The 22,403-nt window shown below is 40.5% G+C and overlaps 1 protein-coding gene across 1 annotated transcript in view; it reads left to right on the top strand.

Moving 5' to 3' along the window:
• The window catches only part of LOC307267478 (cadherin-7-like), a gene marked incomplete at both ends in the record, with an annotated part of 87,279 nt that extends 71,271 nt beyond the window's left edge, over window positions 1-16,008 (top strand). The window contains 3 exons of the mRNA XM_080049808.1: window positions 4,341-4,458; window positions 7,494-7,742; window positions 15,494-16,008. Of these exons, the coding sequence (XP_079905934.1) occupies window positions 4,341-4,458; window positions 7,494-7,742; window positions 15,494-16,008 (882 nt within the window). The remainder of the gene's footprint in view (window positions 1-4,340; window positions 4,459-7,493; window positions 7,743-15,493) is intronic.
• Window positions 16,009-22,403: the final 6,395 nt, after the last annotated feature.

The raw sequence follows: 22,403 nt of genomic DNA, 5'->3' as shown, positions 1-22,403 counted from the left end.
AGTTAACAGCTGGGTGCGGTGTGTCGGGGTCGGTAAAGTTGCGGGTGTCACATGTGGGAGATGTCATAGGAAGCTGGTGTGAAAACCACAGAAACCGCCGCTTCCTTCGTCAACACAAACCCCCTGGTGACAGCTGTCTTCTCGCCAAGGCAACGGGTGCCAACCTTGTTTGATGCGATGCTTATTTATACACTTGGTTCAACTTTTTAAGAGGCTTGATCCTATCACAAGACTCGTCTGGCTGACAATCTGATAATTGTCCCTTTAAGATAAAATAACTAGACCTTTTTTATCTTTTGAAGGAGTTGATAAGTGTTTACTCTGCTGGTGAGGAGGCAGAAGTGTTATTCCTGCTAATTATCTCTCATACTTTCTTTCCCCCACACACCAAAGTCTCCCGGTCTCGTCTTGTTACGTCAGTTGACATAAGTCCCCACTTTACAGAGGCTAAATTGTCTAACTGCTTCAGAGTCTGAGTAGGCACATGTTTTTTGTTTTTTTGAGAGGATTAAATCTTGAATGTGTGAACACATTTTAGCTGGCGCTGCAGGATGCTGTTCTTTGGAATAACTGCAAGCTGTGTGACAAAGCAGCATTATGGTCTGTGAAAGTTCAGCTCAAGTCGTCCCGGTGGTACGTTGTGTGGAGAAATGTCTATTGAAGCCTTCAATCGAAAAATACAGAAGTGAGTATTTTGGCTTTACTTGGCAAGGGCAGGGTATCATTGACATTTTTTTATTATCAGTACCTAAAGTGTTGCACGAACAGTATAGCTTAGTTTGGAGAGATTCTTTCACACAACTTTTTTTTTTCACTGATAAAAAAAACTACACCAAACTGTGAATTGCATCAGTGTTAAAAAGATATCTTTGTTTAAAATGAAACATTTGAAGTTAGATATATGTAAATGTTTTCTTTGATATCAGGGAATTATCTTATTAGGACAAAAATGTCTGTTTGTAATGCCAATGTTTGACACTTGACACTTAGATAATTAAGTAGCTACCATGTACTCACCAATTGTAAAATTCCCCCCTCAGTATAGTCAACTAAACAAGGGATTTGCATCAAGATTGCTGTTTGTATTGCACATATTACCATCAGCTAACATATCAATGTGCCTCCATAGATATATTCCTTTACAGAGGTCACACAGGTCAAAAGTGTCAGCTGACACCCTTATATAGAATACAGTTGAAAATGTAATGCCAGACACTAGTTGTCAACTACCTGGCACAATTGTTGGCAGCATCTACAAATAGTGTGTGAATATGTGTATGCATGCGTGCCTCTTGTTGTTTGCACATTCTCCTGCTTGCACCTCCACCGAAGCGACACATCGAGACACCTTTGTCCTTTTCTATCCCTTTTGATCTGACGTGCAGTCATGTGTAAATACCAAAAAAAAATACTTTAATTCTGTGATCCACCACCATACTCTTTCTCATTCGTGCCTTTGCGACAGGCACCAGTCTTAATGTCTTCAGTGAGAATTTATGCCTCTTCCCCTTCTGTCTGCTACTCAAGCCATTAGAGAATTCCCCGGCAAAAGGTTCTGTGGGACGGATGGCATCAAGAGCCCCGCTAATGAAAGGCATTATACATTACAAAGTGTTTGATTTAAGGATGATTTACAGTCCTTTCGCGGAGAAAAAAAAAAACGGATAACCCATCCCCGAGATAAGCTCCCCAATCCATCTGGCATATTCAGAGGACATCAAAGGAGGTTTCAAATTGTGTATAGGAGGTGCAGGTTGTAAGAAGAACCACAAAGAAAAAAAGGTTTCTATCAGATGTGGTGAAATTTCCATAACGGAGTGAAAGGCTTGTGAGTTATTATGATCCCCGAATCAATAGCAACCATTTGATGATATGCAAACCCGAGCAGTCGTACACGTCGGCATGTTTAGGCTGCTCCGTTGTCTCCGTCTACTTGTCACTGATCGGGTGCCGACACAAACATCACCTCTGTGTGTCTATACAGATATCGCAAATGTTTTCTTCAGCTAGAGCAGATAACCTTTTTTGGTTTCCCACATCCCACATGAATCGTCCATGCGCTGCCATGCTGAGCAGTTAACAAACAAACGACAAACTAAAAGAAAGCATACTTTTTTGATTACTTTTGCTGAAAAAAGGAGCAACTAGTTTAATTTTGTTAAGACCGCAGAGTTAAATATTCATGAATTTCTTACCCCGCCTGCCAGTTCTAATAATTGGCAGGATGTCGTTTTACCACCTACACCACAACCCCCCTAATACCTGACAGCTTGTAACCAGCAGCATTTAATCACAGCCGACAACTGATAATCCACGTCTCAGCAACTGATGGATCATTGGCTCTAAATTTCACTTCCTCTTCTTCTTCTTCCTCATCCCCCTTGTTTTTGTTAATTTTGTTTTTGTCTTGATGCGAGACTGTGTGTGTGTGTGGCTGTTTCAGGGCTGGGAGATGTGATAATTTAGTGTGAATTGCTTTTAAGAATCTCTTGGATCCCATCCACGCGGGTGTGAGTTGTCACAGGGTTGAGTTTTTGTTCCTAGATTGCCTATAAAGGCTTCAGGAAGGCTTGATCTAAATTAATAAGGACACTGCCGCGGTAACACCCACTTTGATGGCCGTCGCGGTGGCTATCATTTGTCGTCCATATGGCGTGTTTGTGTGTGATATGCTTCTCCGGTGGCAGCAAGTACTGAGTGAGATTTTTTTCTCTGCACAGAAGGGGCTGAAATTAAAGCGTAGTGGTTTCCTTTTTCTGAAAAAGGATAACTTGATTCTACGGATACGCCGTTTGTATGAATAAAAAAATCATTACAGCTCATGCTGGTGGGTGTAAATAAATTGGTTTATTTGGTAATTTGATTTGCTGCATTATTTATAGTTGTCAACACTGCTATGAAATAACATGAGCAAGATTCGGTTTAGTCTTGGGTTCACAGGCAAAATAAAGTGGGCCAAAACAAAAAGTGTGCACTACTTAAACGCACAGATATGAATGTTTGTCTTGTATCGCCTCAGGGCAAGAGCACTTCTTATCATGAGTCATTTTCCTACTTATTATGCAGGCTACATAGCATATGGGTTTCTTTTGAACAGCATCAGTCTGGTCAATGCAGGCAGGTACACTTGAGTGTCCTTTTAGATTTTCAGAGTAAGAAGACTGAATGTAATATTAAGTATCCTTGATGCTGTTGTGGGAACGTTTGGTAGAGCACTTGTTCAGCTTGTGATATTTTGTTGAAACGATATTTTTTACTGAGCTCGACCTAAATTTAAGTAAATATGCCAGGTATATCATTAAAAAAAAATCACTTTTCCTAACCCAACCTTTCAAATGGCCATATTCCAGGATGTTTGCGGCAGATACATGTATATGTAAGCATTTCTTCTTTGTGGTGGAGTTTGCATTATTACTTCCTGTAGTTTTAGAGGACACACTGAATAAGGGGATGTAAATGCATACCTCTGAAAAGATTTGTTAAAGATTCAAGAAACATGCTCTACAGGTGCATTTATGATTGCTTAGTGAAAACTGAAAATCACATGGACATATATGGCTTTGTCATCATATACTGCTGGGACTATGATGAATCCAATGGTATTTTATGATTTTTTTTTAAAGTTAATCAATCAGTATAATTGTTTGGACGTCTTCGACTGTATAAGTTTATGCTTTTACTGTCATCGGATATGACTACCATTTGGGACATAAAATGTCATCTAAGCTGTATGATACAGGCGGACAATTTAGGTCAGCATTCAGTTTTTGTTTTTAGTGCCCATAGGAACTATGGTATTGGATGTTTTGGTCTAGGTCTGAGAGAACAGTTGCTCGACAATGATTTGATTGGAAGAAATCCCTTGCCCCTCCCATACAAAAAAACAAACAAAAAACTTCATCCCTAAGAGGATGTCATGCTCTTGCCAAATAAGCACTTACTGTACTTCAAGAGATAAATGCCACAAAACCACAGCCAAACATATTTTCCATAAATCAGTTTCAAGTTAGTTTTCTCCACTCAAACTGTTGCATGGCCTTTTAAGAAAGATTTATGCCCCCATGTATATAGATATGACAGACGTAAATGCAATGCAAATACAAAGGCTTGACAACAATGCACTCCATTAACTGATACCATAGTTCTTACTGCATGCACACATTAACTGGCTGATTAGGTGTTAACTCAAGCTGTAAATTGATTAGATAACAAAGATCAGCAAGATAACTAATCTTTAAAAACATGTTTGTTTGTGTGTGTGTGTGTGTGTGTGTGTGTGTGTGTGTGTGTGTGTGTGTGTGTGTGTGTGTGTGTGTGTGTGTGTGTGTTCCCATTCTCAGGTGATTCAGACCATCAGTGCAGTGGATAAGGACGAACCTCTGAGTGGTCACCGCTTTTATTTCGCCCTGGCTGCAACCGTGGCTGGCAATCTCAACTTCACCTTGCGAGATAACAAAGGTACGAAAACTTCTATTTTCTATTTTATCCCTCAACATTGCCATAGTTTACCTGGTATTACTGTCATTTTGTTATCTGAAGGTAAAATGTATAAATCTTTCTAGTCCAAGGTATCTTCAGGTCTTAAAAACCGATCAAGTCATGAAAGCATCCCTTTCTAACATGCTTTCAATGTCAGTGATAGGGGAACAAATCCACAGTCCCCATATTACCATTTAACAAACATACCTCTTTGAACACATTTCTGTGCAAAATGAGGACCATGGAATTTTGAAAACACCTGTAGTAGGGACCTTTCAAAGTGTGGTGCAGAATAGGAGGAACAATTATATCAACACTTCTTTTCTTTTTTCAATATCAATTCGATAAGGTCATAAGAAAATAATGGTATAATCTTTTGGAAAGTAATGAAACGGTCTGATATGACGATAAAGAATTGTAGGCTTTATCGCCCATACTCGTTTTCATCATACTTTCATGCTTTCTTCAATGTAAGTATTGAATAGAATGGTATGTGGTCTTAAAAAGCCATGGACCCAAAAGTAATTCACAAGTTTAAACTTGTACGAAATGTCTACGTCCTATACAAAGCTCCATTTGTCAGATTAACCCATGGTGCGTGACTGCCCAATGAAAAACTCCCTTGAGAAAACTGCCAGTCGAGTCTGTAAAAGGTATTGGTCAAGTTAGGTACGGCCTATTTGCTGCTTACTTCCTGAAAATGGAGCCTTGCAGCAATGCAATTGACACTCCAACTCTGTGTATCTGCCCTCCACCCTGCACACAATCTACTTTGCAATCCGACTCAGGAGAAGAAGTGCAGAGTAACACTGGTGGCTCCCGGCGTGCCCATTCGCAACAAATGAAACCATAATTCTGCTATGACAATGCCCTCACTACCCTTTTTTTTGGGTAATTTTTCATGAAAACTGAAAGCAAAAACTAACTTTCCTCTGCAACTGGAGCACATCTGAGATAACTGAATTTTTTTTTGCCAAAATCCACTACTAATCCACTCTTCAGTAGATCACAGAAACACTTGTACCTTTACACAGGGATTGAAACGTCCCTTTGGGCCATGATGACTTGCTTGCCACCTACACGTAACAGTGTGGGCGAATAACCAGAATTAGCTTATCAGAAAGAAATATCCAAAGTGTTAATATGCATATAGCATCGGAATCTTGCCTGACTCCACTTTTAAAACACATATGTTCAGCCAATACACTGTGTTGTGTGTTTTGTTCACACGTGTGGTAGCTCCACAAAGGCTGCCATGTTACTTTTCAAACATACTGTAGAAGCAGCATGAGCCTTGTGGTCTTGCCACAGTATTACGGGGGAGCACCATGTTAGAATTAAAGAGATGTTTTAACATTTTGAAAAACATCATTATTTGCTTTCCTGCTGAGAGGTAGAGCAGAAGATCAACATCTCGTATCTGTCTTTTAAGTGTGAGCCAAGAGCTGGTTCGCTAAAGACGGTTAGCTTAGTTGCTGCATATGAACAAGAACCTCCTTTACTTTCCACTTATCTACATACTGCTACTGCTATTTTCCAATGGGAACACAATTGTATAGGATACTGAGCACTTTACTATTTTAACATGACAATGCCCCCAAGCATTAAGCCCCTTTTTTATAAATGGTTTTCCAAGTTTGCAATGTAAGAATTAGACCCTGAGCCTTGACCTCAACCCCATGCAATACATTTGAGATGACTTGGGTCGCACACACTTAAGATTAGTGCCTGACCTCGCTAATGTTGCTGTAGCTAAGTGGAAGTGGAAGTCCCTGTAGTACAGTTTAACTATATTGTGCAAAGCTTAAGACTAGAACAGTGAAGGCTGTTGTTGACATGAATTATTTAGCGGGCACATAAGGCCAACATGCGGGTGCTTACATACTTTTGCCATGAAGCTAAATGCCTTAACGTTCCATTTTCACTAGTATGTGTTTTCTGCTTTGCTGGGTAAAGATGTCCCCCGAGGACCAAGAATTGACGTGGAATTTTTTTTCACATTTAACACCATGATATATGTATTTCACAACTTAACTGTTTTATTTTCCACTCATCAGAGTTGCTACCGACCAACTGTGTGTTCAGCCCTGAAAACATTTACGTGATGTGGCTAATGTGGCATTGACAAGAAAACATTTCTCTATATGTGTGCCTTGTTCCAAGACTCTTGAGAGCTAAAAGCAAAGAGCAATCTGAATATCGAAAGAAAAGATTTGTCCTTCATGGCAAAAAAAAATACACATTTCAATTCTGACAATTCATTTTTTTAACCTTTTGAACGTGTCATTTTTAGCCTCTGTGACGGCATATTGTTCTGCTCTGACTGCCTCCTTCTGTATTACTCAAAGGCTGAAGTTTTATACAAGCTTTCACCATCAAACCAAAGCTGTTATTAGCCAACAGGTGGTCAGGATCAGCACAGAGACAGCACAGTGTGTCATTTAATGAATTGTGTTAATGACACCATCTGTTGGCGTTCCTGCCTTTTCAATACTGTAAAAAATCATTTCAAACTGCACGACCAAAGCACAACAATAATTACAGAATAGAAGTTAAAGGGGGAGTCAGCGATTCTGCAGAACGCTTGTTGTCAAAATCACTTTTTTGTCAAAATCAGTGAATATCTCTACACGATCCGCTACCTGTCCGTACTGTGTGGGTGCTGCAAATAAAATCTGGCGTTAATACACAGCCTAGGCTCTGTAAACTGGTATGTAAGCAATATATAAAGAAAGTGGGCCTACTTACAGAGACTAAGCTATGTATAAACACTGCATTTTTTTTTCATTGCATACAGTACAGACAGGTTGCAGGTCATGAGGAGATATTCACTGATTTTGACCAAATATTATTTTGACAACAAGCACTCTCCAGAATGGCTGTCTGCACTGTTAAGCCTCCTGTTAGTCATATACACAGTATAGGCAGATGATTTATTGTGAGTCAACTTGATTCTCCATATCTTCTATGCATTTTTCTTACAAGACTTGCCAATTTCACTCTATGTTTTGCAGACAACACAGCGTCTGTGCTGACGAAACGAGGCGGTTTCAGGAGACGGGAGCAGGCTGTGTATCGTCTGCCCGTGTTGATTGTGGACAGTGGGAGTCCTTCCCTCAGCAGCACTAACACGCTCTCTGTGCGCGTGTGTGACTGTGACTCCGATGGCGTGGCCTTGTCTTGCGGAGCCGTGGCCTACACCGCCACTGGCCTCAGCACCGGCGCCCTCCTGGCTATTCTAGGCTGCATCATCACACTTCTGGGTAAGAGTCACCTCACTGTCAGAAAATAACAAGTAAAAAACAAAACTTTTATTGGAGTATTTCCACATTCTGGTATAATATAACTGGTGTGGTAGGATGGCCTAGAGTAATCCCTGGCACCGGACAGGATGGTGGTTATTTGTAAAACTAGTGGTGGCTTGTACAACATCTGCAGTGCCCACCATCTCTACCAGTATGTCCTTGAGCAAGACTTAACCCAAAACTGTTCCAGGGGTGCCGCAATATGGCTGACCCTTCGCGAGGACCAACTCTGGAATTAAATGTGTGTTTGTGTTAGTGGAAAGACACATTTCAATAACCTTGTGTGACTAACCATGTGTGAATCTGCATGTCATAAAAACGTATTACTTATTTTGCCTACTAAGGGATATGAAAACCTAAAAAAAAAAATTATAAGTCCATGAAATAGGTTGGTATGAATCATATCAGATGTGAAGAGATTTTATTCAACAGTTTGACTGAGGAGTCAAGTCGCTCTGCAGTCTGTCAAGTTTTTGCGTCAAAGTTACAGATAGTAATCAAATGAGCATTGCAGAAGCAGCCTCACATACAGGGAGTGTATGGAAATGATTGGCATAGGGAGAGAGAGAGAGAGAGAGAGAGAGAGAGAGAGAGAGAGAGAGAGAGAGAGAGGGCTGAAGGGCTAATATTTTACATTTTATAAAAGAAAAAGTAAATCCCCCCTGAAAATGTTTCCTTAAACCTAACAATTATCAATAACAACAAAATTGCAGATGTTTATTTTAACTTTTAATAAATGAAAATTATCTGAATGAAATCCAGTTGTTTTGCTTTATTTTCAATTCCAAAACAAAAGCCAATCTTTGAGAGTTAACTGTATTATATTGTATTTTGGACAACCCTCCTTTTAGAAAAAGCAGGGCCATAATATTTTTTGCACATCCCCAAGAGTGGGCATGGTAGAAAAACCTTAAATAACCTCTTTCATTATATCACTTCCAAATTGTGTCTGCCTGGACTAGTTTGCAGGCAGGATTTGTTTAGCTCTGTTGGAGTGGGAATACTGTATATTTAGGCTTTCAACCTTTACCATTTAGGTTAAAGTTCAGACTTAAGTAGATGGTTGTGTGTGGATCTAAAGACCTGTGGACTGCAGAAAGCATTGCTTAGCTCAGCATTTACAACCCATTCAGACTTCTATTTGCTGTTCTGCATTCTTCAGGCATTCCGATGTGTGAGAGAATTCTTTGCTGGAACAGAGCTGTATCCCGAGGTCTCACTCATGTCAAACCTTGGGGGGGAGTTATCTTCACCTCGCATTTCCCCTTGGGTAAATACATGTAACCGAGGTCAGACAGTTTCTGGAAAGCAGCCTGGATATCTACGAGTAAGATAATGGAAAAGGATCCGTTGAATTGAGCCGTAGTACCGGCTTTGGGGCAAATTTTGCTGTATTTCCGTTTTGCCTGATGTGTTAAGCTTGACCCATCAGGTGGTACAAATCCAGTCTGCGTGCTGTTTGCTGAACTAAGTCTACAGTTGATGGCCCAAAGCCCAAGGCTAACCTTCATTTCATTTAAAATTCACAATAGAATAAAAAAATCTGTTTCCTTTGAGAAGTGGAAGAAAGTGAGATTTTTTGTCAAAAAAGAGACACTTGCTGTGTTGGCATAACTGTATATTTAATCATGCTTTAATACATTAAAAATCAATTTAATATGAATATGTTCACATGATGAGCGATATAAACAAAAGGTTCTTCCTAATTAAGTGAATCATGTTTTTTATGTATTTATACTTTATGTTTAAGCAGTCTCTTAAGACAATGTGTCATTTATGTGCTCTTCCCGCATTGTAGCCCACTGCACTAAAAAATGAAGTCTAACGATGTGCATTTTTCCATTGTGAGAAAGCAGATGATGAGACTTGAGATTTTCGATCATTTTCCCCTCTAAAGGCGCTCTCATGATGGCTTCCCCCAGATACGTTTCACTGTCTTTTATAAGCTTCATTATGATATTACATGAAGGTCATAGAGACGGGCACTGTGCTGAATGCTGCATTTCAAGGACAGGCACTCCCCTGCTACTGTTTTTTAATGTAACACACCATATGTTGAGATGTGAGTAAAGACACTTGTAAATGCAAAGTCATTAACATAACCTTAAAGATACTGCAGCAGCGAGCCATCACCTCCAGGCTGCATTATTGCTCATAAAAACACACACAGACAAAGCGCTGCCACATCAGAGCAGCAGTCGCAGTTTAACGCCTAGGTGATCCTCATTGAAAGCTGAGGAGGATCAAAACGGCATGTACAATAACTGGAATGAGTTCTTTGATGGGAGTCAGACTTTGCTTTTTATTCCAGTCCCCTTGAAGGTTGCCTTATTTTATTTATTTTCCCCCCGCTGCAACAGAGAAAGCTTCTGTGATAAATGAAAACTTCAAAAGAGCAACAGGGGGAAATGCGTGGCCACACAACCCTGAACCCACCATCACTAATGAAAGCTGGCTCTATTCTGCACAGCATGGCCTCAGGCCACAGGCTTAGAACTAATGGCCTCCAGTTTAATATACCTCCAAGTTGCCTTTTCTCTGTGTTTTGTGTGTGTGTGCGTGCGTGCAACTGTGTGAGCGGGCGTACAACTGTGTGTATGCGTGTGTGTGTCTGTGTGTGTGTGTGTTTGCATATGTGTGCATGTGTGTGTTTGTGTCTCCTCAGCTGTCCCCATCACTCTGTTTTGCTCAATTGGATCGGCCTCTTTCTTTTCTTCTGGGTGCATATTCTCTCCCTCCCTCTTTCTCCTTCATACCTTCTATTAACGGCCCGTGTGCGGCCGCTCTGCCCAATCCTTTATTTTGATTTTCCTTGATGGTCTTCCATCAAGACCTCTTTCAATCTCGCCGCCAGCAATCCAGGCTGGGATTGCGTGTGATTGTATTGTTTGGGATGAGACACGAGACGGAATAAGACCAGAGCTTTCGTCTCGCCGCTGTCATCCTCAGGTGCTGTCAGTCTATCTGCTCCCACCCCTCTCACACACACACACTGCAACACACACTTTCCCTTCATCAATCTCTCTCTTTCTCATCAGGTGAGAGGAACACACACTCCTACCAGCGACACACTGATTCTGGCTATTCGTCGCCATGACAGCGTCTAATAGCTACGATGCATGTTGCACAGTTGGGGAGCTCTTCAGAAAGCCCCTACTTTTACTAGTGGTAGTCTTCAACGGCTGTGTCTGACAAACTTCAATCACAGCAGTTGATACAAAAAGTGCAGTTTCCACCTGCTTGCCTGCCTTTGCACCACACAGAGCTCTGTGTGCGTGTGTGTGTGTGTGTGTGTGTGTGTGTGTGTGTGTGTGTGTGTGTGTGTGTGTGTGTGTGTGTGTGTGTGTGTGTGTGTGTGTGTGTGTGTGTGTGTGTGTGTGTGTGTGTGTGTGTGTGTGTGTGTGTGTGTGTGTGTGTGTGTGTGTGTGTGAGTGTGTGTGTGTGTGTGTGTGTATCAGCTTTGCCCTTACGTACTCATAAGCTAAGTGGTCATTAATCATACTGTAGGTTGATATTTTTAGATTTAATTACAGTGCTTGTCCGCTTCTCCTTCCAGTAAAAAAAAACACTGAAAACCCTGTTTTTTGTTCTACTAAATGTCATTGAAATCCTTTTTTTTTCTTAAATGATACAGTCACTTTTGGATGATACATCTAAAGTCCTGAGATGGTCATTATCTTGTTAAGATCCAGTGCCACATTCGCCGAGTGAGGGTCAGGTATTGCTCAATCCTCCCCCGAGGGCCAATTAGGACATTACGTAGCCCGTCCAATTCTCCAGACAGTTATTTCTGTCTGCAGCGTAGCTTATCAGACTCATTCTATAAATCTTTGTGTCCATTCATCTGTCGCTTATTTTACTGTCTGTCTCCCGTGTTAGGCCTTTGTCTGCGTCTCTCTATTTATGTGTCTCTATTCAGACGGCAGACCATTTCAGCTAAAGATCTGATCTTCGAGCTCCACTGTGCACGAGGTAGCCTGCAACGAACCGCGGCATTGGACTTCTGTGTCTTCAAATCTCATAATTGTTTGCTATCGCTATAACACTGGTGTGACGTGCTTGGGATCAAATTAATAAGAAATTAAAATCAGTCCTTAAAGAAATAAAATGAATTGAAAGTTAATTAAAAACTGATTTGTCTTCCTAATAAAAGCCTGGCAAAAGTTAAGAAGACTTCTGGTAAGGGAACTGGGAGGGAAAATGCGAACAGCTTGCCGATAGATGCACAGAACAAATACACAAGCACGCAAATGTCAAAAAGACAGTTAAGAAGCACAGGCTCATAATGTGGACGGATACATGGACGTGTGACTGATAGCATCATGCAGCAAATACACAGTGATAAAGAATGAAAATGTAGCACATTTGGCCAATAACACGACGGTTTTGAGGTGGGCTGATTCTGATTGTTTCTTTGCCCTTCATCTAGCCGTGGTGCAGAATTCATTTTGTGGCATCGTCCTCTGTGCAGAAGAGTGATATCTGTCACATGGATGAGGAGGCAGGAGACCTCTCTACGTGTCTAGACACCTTGATTCACCCTTCCATGTGGGCTGGTCTCTGTATTCATACTATTTTATTATGGCACAGTATTACCCCGGGCCAAGACAAAATGAATCAGCAACTATCCTCATAAACAATTAGTTTGTAAGTGTTATGTATTAAGCCAAAGCCCTATATGTATAAAGGGTGCTGTGCTACTATTCAATATGATGAAACTAAAATTGAGATTTTAATTGAACTGGATTTCATATTAACCAGGACGTGTGGTTTGAAACGCTCCAAAACGATTTAGCTTAACATATAACAAGGGGTAAATGAACAATTCCTACAAAGACACTTTGTACCTACTTCAATGTCTTTAAGACAAATATGCAAAAGCACTGGATTTGCACGACCTAATTAGTTCTGCCCATGGAGGAAAGTAGATGGAAAAAAAGTGTTGTGAGTGTTAAATAAGTTCCCTAATTTATATTTATTCAGTCTGGCTTTGTGTTGTTGAAGTACCCCACGCTGTTTTTATATGTCCAGCGAATACCGTGCAGCTGGCTAATTCATCTCCCATCAATCACATTTTTAATCAGAACCTAATCTGGGGGCAGCATGCTCAGGGCTAATCAGATAGGGAGTACTGAATGAAGCAATTGAAGGTACACAATCAGTTCACAATTTAATGTTTTGATGGCTCAATTTGGGATATTATTTCTCAAAATGAGGACTTTTAGAAAGCTATTCAGTTTGCTGAGTGAGTCTCATTCCCTTTCTCTGATGCAGCCATGTATTTTGGGACTGTTCAACCTTTGTAAACTCTAAAACACCTGAAAACATAATTATTTATTTCATTATTGAACACGTATGGCTAAGTAAGAAACAATCAAAGTTAAAGTGTGTAACATAAGACATACTTATATTAGTGAAAAGGTCATTTGATTGACAGTGGCCTGGCAACAAAAGCAACTTTAAACTGAGAACTGTCAAAATAATTTAATTTTAATGGTTCTGAATCCTGATTCATGGAAGAACATTACATTACCTTCGACCAATTAAGAGAGAAAATAAATACGACTACAGAAATCATTCAAGACCAAATAATACAACCAAAAATGTTCCGGCTTTTTACAGACTTTTTTTAAAATGATTTTACAAGGCTAATTAAGAACACAGGTCTTCAGGGCCTTAACACATTTGGGCAATGTTTCTAAAACAAGACCAGGGTCTGGTATAAAAATAAAAAAGAAGCCTCCTTTCATTCCTGACAGCGTCGCAGTTGCTGATTGAAATTGCGGCGCAGTTCAGAGACACAGCAAGTGAGTGGGTGGCAAAATGAGTAAATAATCAGTCGCAGGTTCAGCACATGGACACAAAAAATACTCTTATGAGAAAGAGCATTCAAGGACGCAGGCGGGCTGGAAAAGGGCAGCAGAGAAAACTCACCTTGTTCTCTATCGATTGTGGCGGACGGATCATTTAAACAATTCAATTACAGCCAAAAGCCTTTGTAACACTAAATTGATCTCAGTTTTTTCATTTAGTGTACACCATCAGAAAATGTGTTATGAAGAGTGTGCTGGCTCCTGTAGCATTCGTTGTTATGTGTTTGCTAAACTGTCTGTGGCTGAAAAATTATTTATTGTATATATATATATATATATATAGAACTATTGGTACCTTTCACAAACTGACTATTTGTATGCTTGGCCATCCACCTGCTCATCCCAGTATAGGACGTGATTGGATGTTGGCCCGCTTCCAGTCTGTGACGCATCGCGAGCTGCTGCCTTTCGAGGCATTAAACCCTAAAGAGCTTTGCTGGAAAGCACTGAAGAATATTCTATTTCAATGTGCCACTTTGTAATTCACTTTGGAGCAGTCCTACTGAATCGAATAGAATACAGAATGAATCCAGTTCAGGAAAAATCAGAGGAAACAATCTCCCACGGAAATGTTTGGCATTCTGTCTTAAAGCACTAAAAGCAAAATAGTGTCCTGGATATAAGGAGTGTTTTTCAAACTGGAGGGACTATTTCAGGGATTTTCTCGAAAGAAACTGTTGAGTGGTGATACTAGTGCTGCTGTTGTTGGCTACCAGCAGTCACCAAATAGCCGACAGAGAGCTGCCCATTCATCTCTCGGCAGCCTTTCCGTGTGACACTTTCTCCCCTTCCATCTCTTCCATTTGCTCCCTTATTAGGGGGGGCTCTGAAGTGCTGTTTGAATTTGGTTCCCGGGCCGCGTGTTCTTAGCAGCTTTTGCAGGAGCTCGACGGCCGAAAAGGAGGGGAAAAAAAGAAATATGGGCCCACGGAACGATCTTTCACTGGCAACCGGCTTGACATTGATGGATAGAGGATCATTAGACATTTGCCAGTTTGCTTGGGCGTGGAGTTATTTTCGGCAATAATGTATGGGAGAGAGAGGGAGCGCGGGCTGGAGGAGGGCTTCTGGGGGAGATCTCGGAGGGGCCACAGATTCAGGTTTTAGTGGAGTTTTGTACAAGTCTCAAAAGCAAATCGTAGGTGGTGTGATCCGCACAGGGGCACAGTATATTAGATTGCAGGTCTAGTTTAGTAGTCTCTGATTGGATTCAGAGTGCAGTGGGTCCCGCCCCCTTTTTTCCGTCAGATTGAATCATGTAGCCCTTCACTGCTAACACATATTTATGTTAGAAATGTGCTCATTTGGATTGATGGTAAAGAGCATGTTACACCATCAATTTTAAAAGTGGATGTAATTCGTCTATGACCATATTTCTATACAATCGAACTGTCAATTCTTGGGTGCTTTATGTTTGGTTTTATTCCACTAACATTTAGAAGCTGCAACTGGATGTTTTAAGCTAAACTGGTACCATTTCAAGTGCTGAAACTGTTGAGCATGCGGAGAGCGCCAAGGCCAGTTACGGTCCAATTGACTATACGCAGGAGTAGCCCGTTATCTGGATGTGTTAGCTCGAGTTTGAGAAATTGAATTTAGTAAGAATTCAATCGGACTGTCATGTTTACATGTATTTAAAAAGTCAGGTTTCAGGTTGGACTAACGCTATAAATGGATTTCCTCTAACGCCATGTAAACATACTGACGTTTTTTAGTAAATTCAGCTCTCCTAAAAGCTACATATCCCTGTATCTTTTCAACTGACTGGCACTGGAAAATACGCACATATGTCAGTCATTACTAACCCGGGCATCTCTCTCCCTTCCCCCTCTGCAGTGATGGTGCTGCTGATCGTGACCATGCGCCGGCGGAAGAAGGAACCTCTGATCCTGGACGAGGAGCGTGACATCAGGGAGAACATCGTGCGCTATGACGACGAGGGCGGAGGAGAGGAGGACACGGAGGCCTTCGACATGGTGACGCTGCGCAACCTCAACGTCATCCGGGACCCCAGCGTACGGAGAGACGTCACGCCAGACACGCCCACTTTCTTCCACTACCCACCAACCAGTCGCCCGCCATACAAATCCCTGCCAGACAACGTGGTGTTCCGAGAGTTCATTTGGGAGCGGCTCAAGGACGCCGACGTGGACCCCTCCGCCCCGCCGTACGACTCCCTGCAAACGTACGCCTTCGAAGGCAGCGGATCGGTGGCCGAGTCGCTAAGCTCACTGGAGTCACTAAGTACAGACTCCGATCAGAACTATGACTATCTCAGCAACTGGGGGCCGCGCTTCAAGAAGCTGGCCGACCTGTACGGCAACAGCGAAGGCACCAGCGTCTTCTCATAGCCCCAAAATGTCTCTCGTTCTCACTATCTCTCTATCTCTCTCTCTCTCTCTCTCTCTTAACATTTTCTCGGACTTGAAAAATAAATAAATAACGAGTAATTTATTGTCGGAGAAAACTGATTTTGTCTGCCTTAGCGCTTTTGGAGGGGGAAAGATTTAAAGACAAACACAAGAGAGATTGAAAGAAAAACACTTTGACTTCAAAGGTTTGGGGTTTGTTTACCGCCTTGTATGGATTTTCAAAAAGAGCGTCACGGTGAGTTTTGACAAGGACTTCAAAAAGTGGCTTGACTGAGGAGGGAAAACCTTGTGTGCAAAGGACATTAAAGGTTTCAAATATCTGGGCTTCAGTCCGAGCGCTGACTGCATACTGAATGCATACATGTCGGAGCCTTTTTAACGGAGGGAGGCACCTGTCCTTTCATTCCAGCGATGGGCACGGACCCAGCACTCTTTGCTTTGATGCATTCCTTTGCATATCTTTGTGCTAAAAAAAGAACATAAAGGTTTCTCATGAATTGTTGTGTCCCTGGCGACTAATCAGCAGTCACTTGACTGTGAAGTTTGACAAGGATTTCTATGGTTTTATTTTGGGGTTGGGAGGGGTTGGCTGGTTGGGGAGCAGGGTGATGAGGAGCTGTTTTTTCATAAACAATTAAAGCTATAGTGCGTCATTTCTTAATTAAAAAATGTTTTGGTTACATTCAAGCCATCGCCAAACAAGTTGATTTAGCCTATCACAGCTATCATAGCTCCGCAATACTCTCTGTATTTCTCATTATGGGAGCGTTTACAAACTGGTGTTCCCACCCGACACTGGTGCAGGAGCTTAGAAAAATCCTAAGAAGTGACCATGAAATGTTTCAGTGGTTGATTCTACTGCTAAGAAAAAATCCATGAGCGAACACCGAAGGTTTATGTAGATGTGCCGACAGTGTTGTTGTAATTACTCAGAATTCCCCATTTCTCAGAAGTTACGCACTAAAGCTTTAAATATGGAGCCACATTATTCACGGTCTCTGTCATACCTCTTAAAAACTATATGAAAAGGGCAACTGCACACGTACAGTATTAACATGCAATTGACGTGCTAAGGAATGGGTGTGAAGACGTTAACTGTGCAAATGATAAAAAAAAAACAATGACACAGTTTGATGTCTCCACTGGGTGAAACAGGAAAGCGGATCATTTCTCCTTAAAATGCATTTTGCGGATGTTGCAATGTAGTGTTTGTCTGAGTCTGTTTTTTTTTCTTCTTCCGCCTTTTTCTATTTCCAAGTCCAATGTTTGATTTCTGAGCTATACGATTCAGTTTATCTGCTTTTGTACGATAGGTGGTGTAGGGTGGGGTGGGGTGGGGTGGGGAGGGGGGAGCAGTGGGGTGGGGTGGGGCAATGCTTTGCTGACGGATGATCAGTCATTGTTGTGTTTGATAGTGAGGTTCAACGCCACTAGAAAAAAAATACTTTGTTTCCGAAGTGACAGTCCTTAACCGGGTGATGTTGCAATTTGTAATTAAAATGAATTTTGCTTCTGTAGTTTGCAGAGTCCAGCATACATTGTCATCCAGAGAGGAGATCGATGATTACTATGGTTTGTTCAATGATGGTGGAAGAACGCACTGTATGATAATAATCACGCGCCGCATTGTGCCGATTTTTTGTTTCTCCAGCTTAAACGAGTTCTGTTTCGATTGGGTGTCAATGTACAACCGATATGTATTATTATTTATTTTGAAGAGGCAGAATTGTGCAAATGATGTTTATATCCTTTTTCCTGAAAATAAACTTGACATTCAGTTCCTTAAAAGGCTAAAGGGATTCATTTCAGTCCATATGGGCTAACAGAAGTAAGATAAAAATATGTAATTTATTTCATTTGACAATAATAATCAATGATATAAAAAATAAAAAGTTGTTCACCCTGTACATTTGGGGAGCTCAAGGAGCCAGGCAGGGGGTTAGGGAGGGAGGAGGATAAAAGCTCTTTTTTTCCTTGGCTCTTTTTGGTGAGGCTTTTGTAGTTGAAAGGCGCGATTGAAACAAAGCAGCGACGCTCAACAGAGGCGTGTGTGTGATGACTCCGCGGATCACCGTGGGCCATCTGAGGAGCCTTTTGCGGGTTAGCCCGGCCTGCGTCATGCTGTCAAAGCAAGCTCCCTCAAAGGTGTGTTCAAATAGTGTGCATCTCGTGTGACAAAGAAACACTATCAGAAAAAATGCTGTCTTCATTTGACCCAAATCATTACATGGTTAAAGGACCAGGGCCTCGGACAGGATTCTTCATCCTATAAACAGCAACATTCAACAATAGTGTCTGTAAAATATATGAATTTGCCTTGGTAAATGATGCACTGCGAGTAATTATAGAGTGTATACTCAGATTATAAACTCCTTCTGTCACGGCATTAAAATCCCCAAAATGTCACACCAATACAACAAGACATGTCCTTGTTGATTGTCTTCAGTGATGACTACAAACATGACTGCAACACAAGTCTCTAAAATATAGTTTTTTTCCATTTTAATATTTAATTTTTTCAAAGTAATTTTTTAATTAATTTTTTTTTTCAAAGTTCAGTTAAAATGTATTTGGCTCCATCAATTGGGCTAAATGCTGTTCCAAATGTCTTTTTTTGGCCTAAGACATGCACATTTATTTCATGTCATTGAAAGCCCACAGTCAACACCCAAGATATATTGTCACTGTGTCTTTTAGTTGAAGACCTTAAAAACAAAAGGCTGTAAACCTGACTTTATATTAGATTTTTTCAGATTATATTTATTCAGGAACATTGTATTTTTTGTAAATTGTCATCTCATAGGACATGTCTTATTTTGACCAAAATAAAAACATTCAAATTTAGAAATACGATTTCAATAACCATTTGAATAAGCCTTTAACATGTATCATGTGAAATGTGCATGTTATTGCAATATGTTAAACTCCAAGAAACATTTATTGCAAGATTACTGTGTCTTCATAGCATTGACCTGCAGACATTTCTTTCTTTTGAATTAGCCTTAAAATGTCCATAGACAACACACAGGCCTCGATGTCTCAAAGTGTAAAATAGACCTTACTAGGAATACCCTTGTCAATTCATTTAAGACAACAATGTTAAAGACCTGTTTGATAAAACAAGAATTCAGATGTTATCTCTATAAACATCTGTTAAATGGCGACAGGTCAAAGTCCTGGTGATGATTGCATCTCTAAAGCAATTTTGGAATCATTTTAGTTGGAGAACTCACCACAATTCATCCTCAGTACTTTGAGGCCCCTTTGGTCAGTTTCTCAGTATTTTGTGTCTCAGCACCGACAAAGGCAGTTGATACACTGCCTCCATTTAACCACGCGAAGGAAATCTGGGAGCTGGCTACCTCGTGATTGAAGATCTTTAAGGAGTCCTGGATGTCTTAGGCAGGAACATTTAAGAAGCAGGAAAGGCCAACACTTTGTTATTCTGCCAAATTCTGAAGGAGAGAACTTAACTGTACGAGATACGTGTCCACACAAGGTAATTCTTCACCCAGCTATCACATGTGTTAAGATTTTATTGGGCATGGGATCCTTAACGGGAAACTATGCGTATCTAAGTGAAGCTAAGTGACATTGTATTTAAATTCAGGACACATGTGAAGTGGAGACGGTATATAACACAGCCTACTGGCCACAGACATTGGTCTCCTGGGAGATGAAGACAGCGGACTTGACCAGTCCTCCCTTGGAGACACAGAGCTGAACAATTGCTCAAACTTTTAGAATAATGAAGGAAAAATCTCTTCACTAAACTGAACCATTTCTTCAACTCTGAGCGTTAGCCAGAACTTTAGAAATACTCATACGTTATGGGTCAAAGTTCTACCATAGAACATCCCACTACACAACTGCTGTTCAAAAATGTCGCAGTAATGAATTACTCTTGAAATTGCATTATCAAAATGTATCATCTGTAAACCTGTGCAGAGACTGTTGAGACGAGTGTACAAACCAAGCTCAGTTGATGACCCACAACAATGCAGATGTGTGTTTGAAAGTAGCAGCAGAGTGTCTCTTGGCTGTCGACAGCACTCAGGGGTTCATGAATACAACTGACAGAGTAATTCGCAGTGATGCAAGAGATTGCAATGAACTTGTTATGAATCTTTGCTCGGTAAACATGTCGTCCCCTTACAGGTATTGACATAGTTTCCAAAGCTTTGAACCTGGCAAAAACAAAACTTCTGAGAGTAATTTTTTTATTTTATTTTTTATTTTTTAAGTGTGTGTCAGGAGTAAGCACAGTCACGGTGTGTGCTCATTATGATGCAGTTCACGCCAACCTACACACAGGAGGAGACACGGCGAGTGTTCTTTATATTTCATATTCACAGATGAGCATGCATGACAGTCTCTTGCGCTGCAGTGTTAGAGCTAGACACAGCAAATAGAGGGGTTCTTGTTGAAATCAGTAGATGGGAAAAACTCTGCAAGTGGAATTGTCGGACATTTATAATCAGTTGAAGTCTGAACATATAATCATCTCTTGTTAGCAATTTTTCCAGAAGAGGCAAATATACAAAAACAACCCTGAAACCTTACAAAGGGTCAAATGTTCAATACCTTTTTATATATTTAGACTATGTAACACAAAAGGTTAAAGTCATAAAACACATCATAGCTCATTATACAATCCTGGGTTTTGTTGCTACAGCCTCACTTGGTCTGGTATGAAGAATAGCTTACTATTACCAATGATAGTTGACTTAATTATGTACATAATAATAAAGACGAAACTAATTTGTGTAGCACTTTTGGAAATCAAACTGCATACCAATTACAGGACAAGAGATTTTGATAAGTGGTCGCATATATGACATTTTAATGCATTTATGAAAATATAAACCCATTTGAAACAGGAAACATGAATAGGAGAGAAATGGCTAAAAAGCAAGGAAAGTTATTAAACAACCTTTTAAATTTGTCTTGAAACATGATTTAAAAATATAGAATGTTTGAGGTCTAGTAAGAAGACCTCTGATGGCCTCAGAAAAGGTATTGACTTTCATTACCATATCTGGTGGCTTTACTATCGAATGCCTCAAATGTTAATCATGTTTTAATCAATTCTGAAACAAGCTGGGATTAAAGCTAAATAGGAATAGAGTGTTCAGAGCTTTGGCCAAGCTTTGAGATGATTAACAAAATTGAGATAAACCTAAAAAAAAGTACATTGCAGTCGTCCAAAACATGAGCTTACAAAAGCATGGATGACTTTTTCGGTGTCCTAAGGTGAAAGGATGGATCAACGTTTTGCAGGAAAGTTGCAGGAAACATGACTGAGTTCTGGGATGTGCCTGTTACATAACATAGATCTGAGTCAAAAACTCATAATCCTAAAATCCTACATCCTGGCACATTGATACTACACGGGTTAGATAAAGAACCCGCTATTATGCTAAAGTTCCACGGTCTTGCTTAAAAACTTCTATACTATAAAAAATGTTGAAACTTCAATATATTCATTATATAGTAATTTGTTCTCGGAGTTGTATGAAGAAAGAAGACTTGCAAATCCCAATAGGAATTTTGAGTGATATAGCAAAAAAGACACAGCTCGCGGATCACACATTGAGAGTTCATACGATTTTATTTTATCCAAGTATATATTAACGGCGACATGATGGAGGCAGACATCTGATGGAAACTCGAGCACGGATAGCGGCCGCTGGCAAAAGTTGATTTTGATTGAAGAGCTGTCGATCAAAATCACTACAATGTGTCTTAAAAGCCTGTTCGCCCGGGGGGGTACTTATGAGCAATCAGCGAACCCTCTGCTATCAGCGGCTCAATTGCCACTGCCGTTGATTACTTGTGTTGGCCCTGGCCCGGTCTGCCTTGGCTCTGTAGGCCTATGGGCAGCCACAGACACTTCACTCAATTCTTATCATAACCATGCATCATCAACAAATTGCCCTGACAAAAGAGGTGGCCATTTTCAGAGACTCTCGGCTGAGATGAGGAACACGCCCTCTCCTCAGATTGTCTGCTGGAACATCGCTAATAGACTTTGACCTCTTGGCGGCCTGATCAAAGAAATCATTTCTCTGCAGTGTAGCCTCTTGGCTCCACATGCAACACACAAGAGCCATTTATCATGGAATTACTCGCTTATATAATGCTGGTATTAGCACTCGCATGTGATTTGAACTATTGTTTTTTTAATGATGTGTTTTTGTATAGCTTTAAGGTAAGACTGCAGATGAATAAGGTAACATTTTTAATTTAGATATCATCAAAAAAGGGAAGTCGATACCTACATTATAATTTTTCTTTTTTTTATTATCTTTATAATTTGTCAGCAATGTTTGAATAAATATGCAACATTGGCGATATCTAACTAATTATGCATT

The sequence above is a fragment of the Ammodytes marinus genome (assembly GCF_949987685.1).
Source record: "Ammodytes marinus genome assembly, chromosome: 21".
Classification (NCBI taxonomy): domain Eukaryota; kingdom Metazoa; phylum Chordata; class Actinopteri; order Uranoscopiformes; family Ammodytidae; genus Ammodytes; species Ammodytes marinus.
Note: the sequence above shows the minus strand (reverse complement) of the source record. Positions and strands in the feature narration are given on the sequence as shown.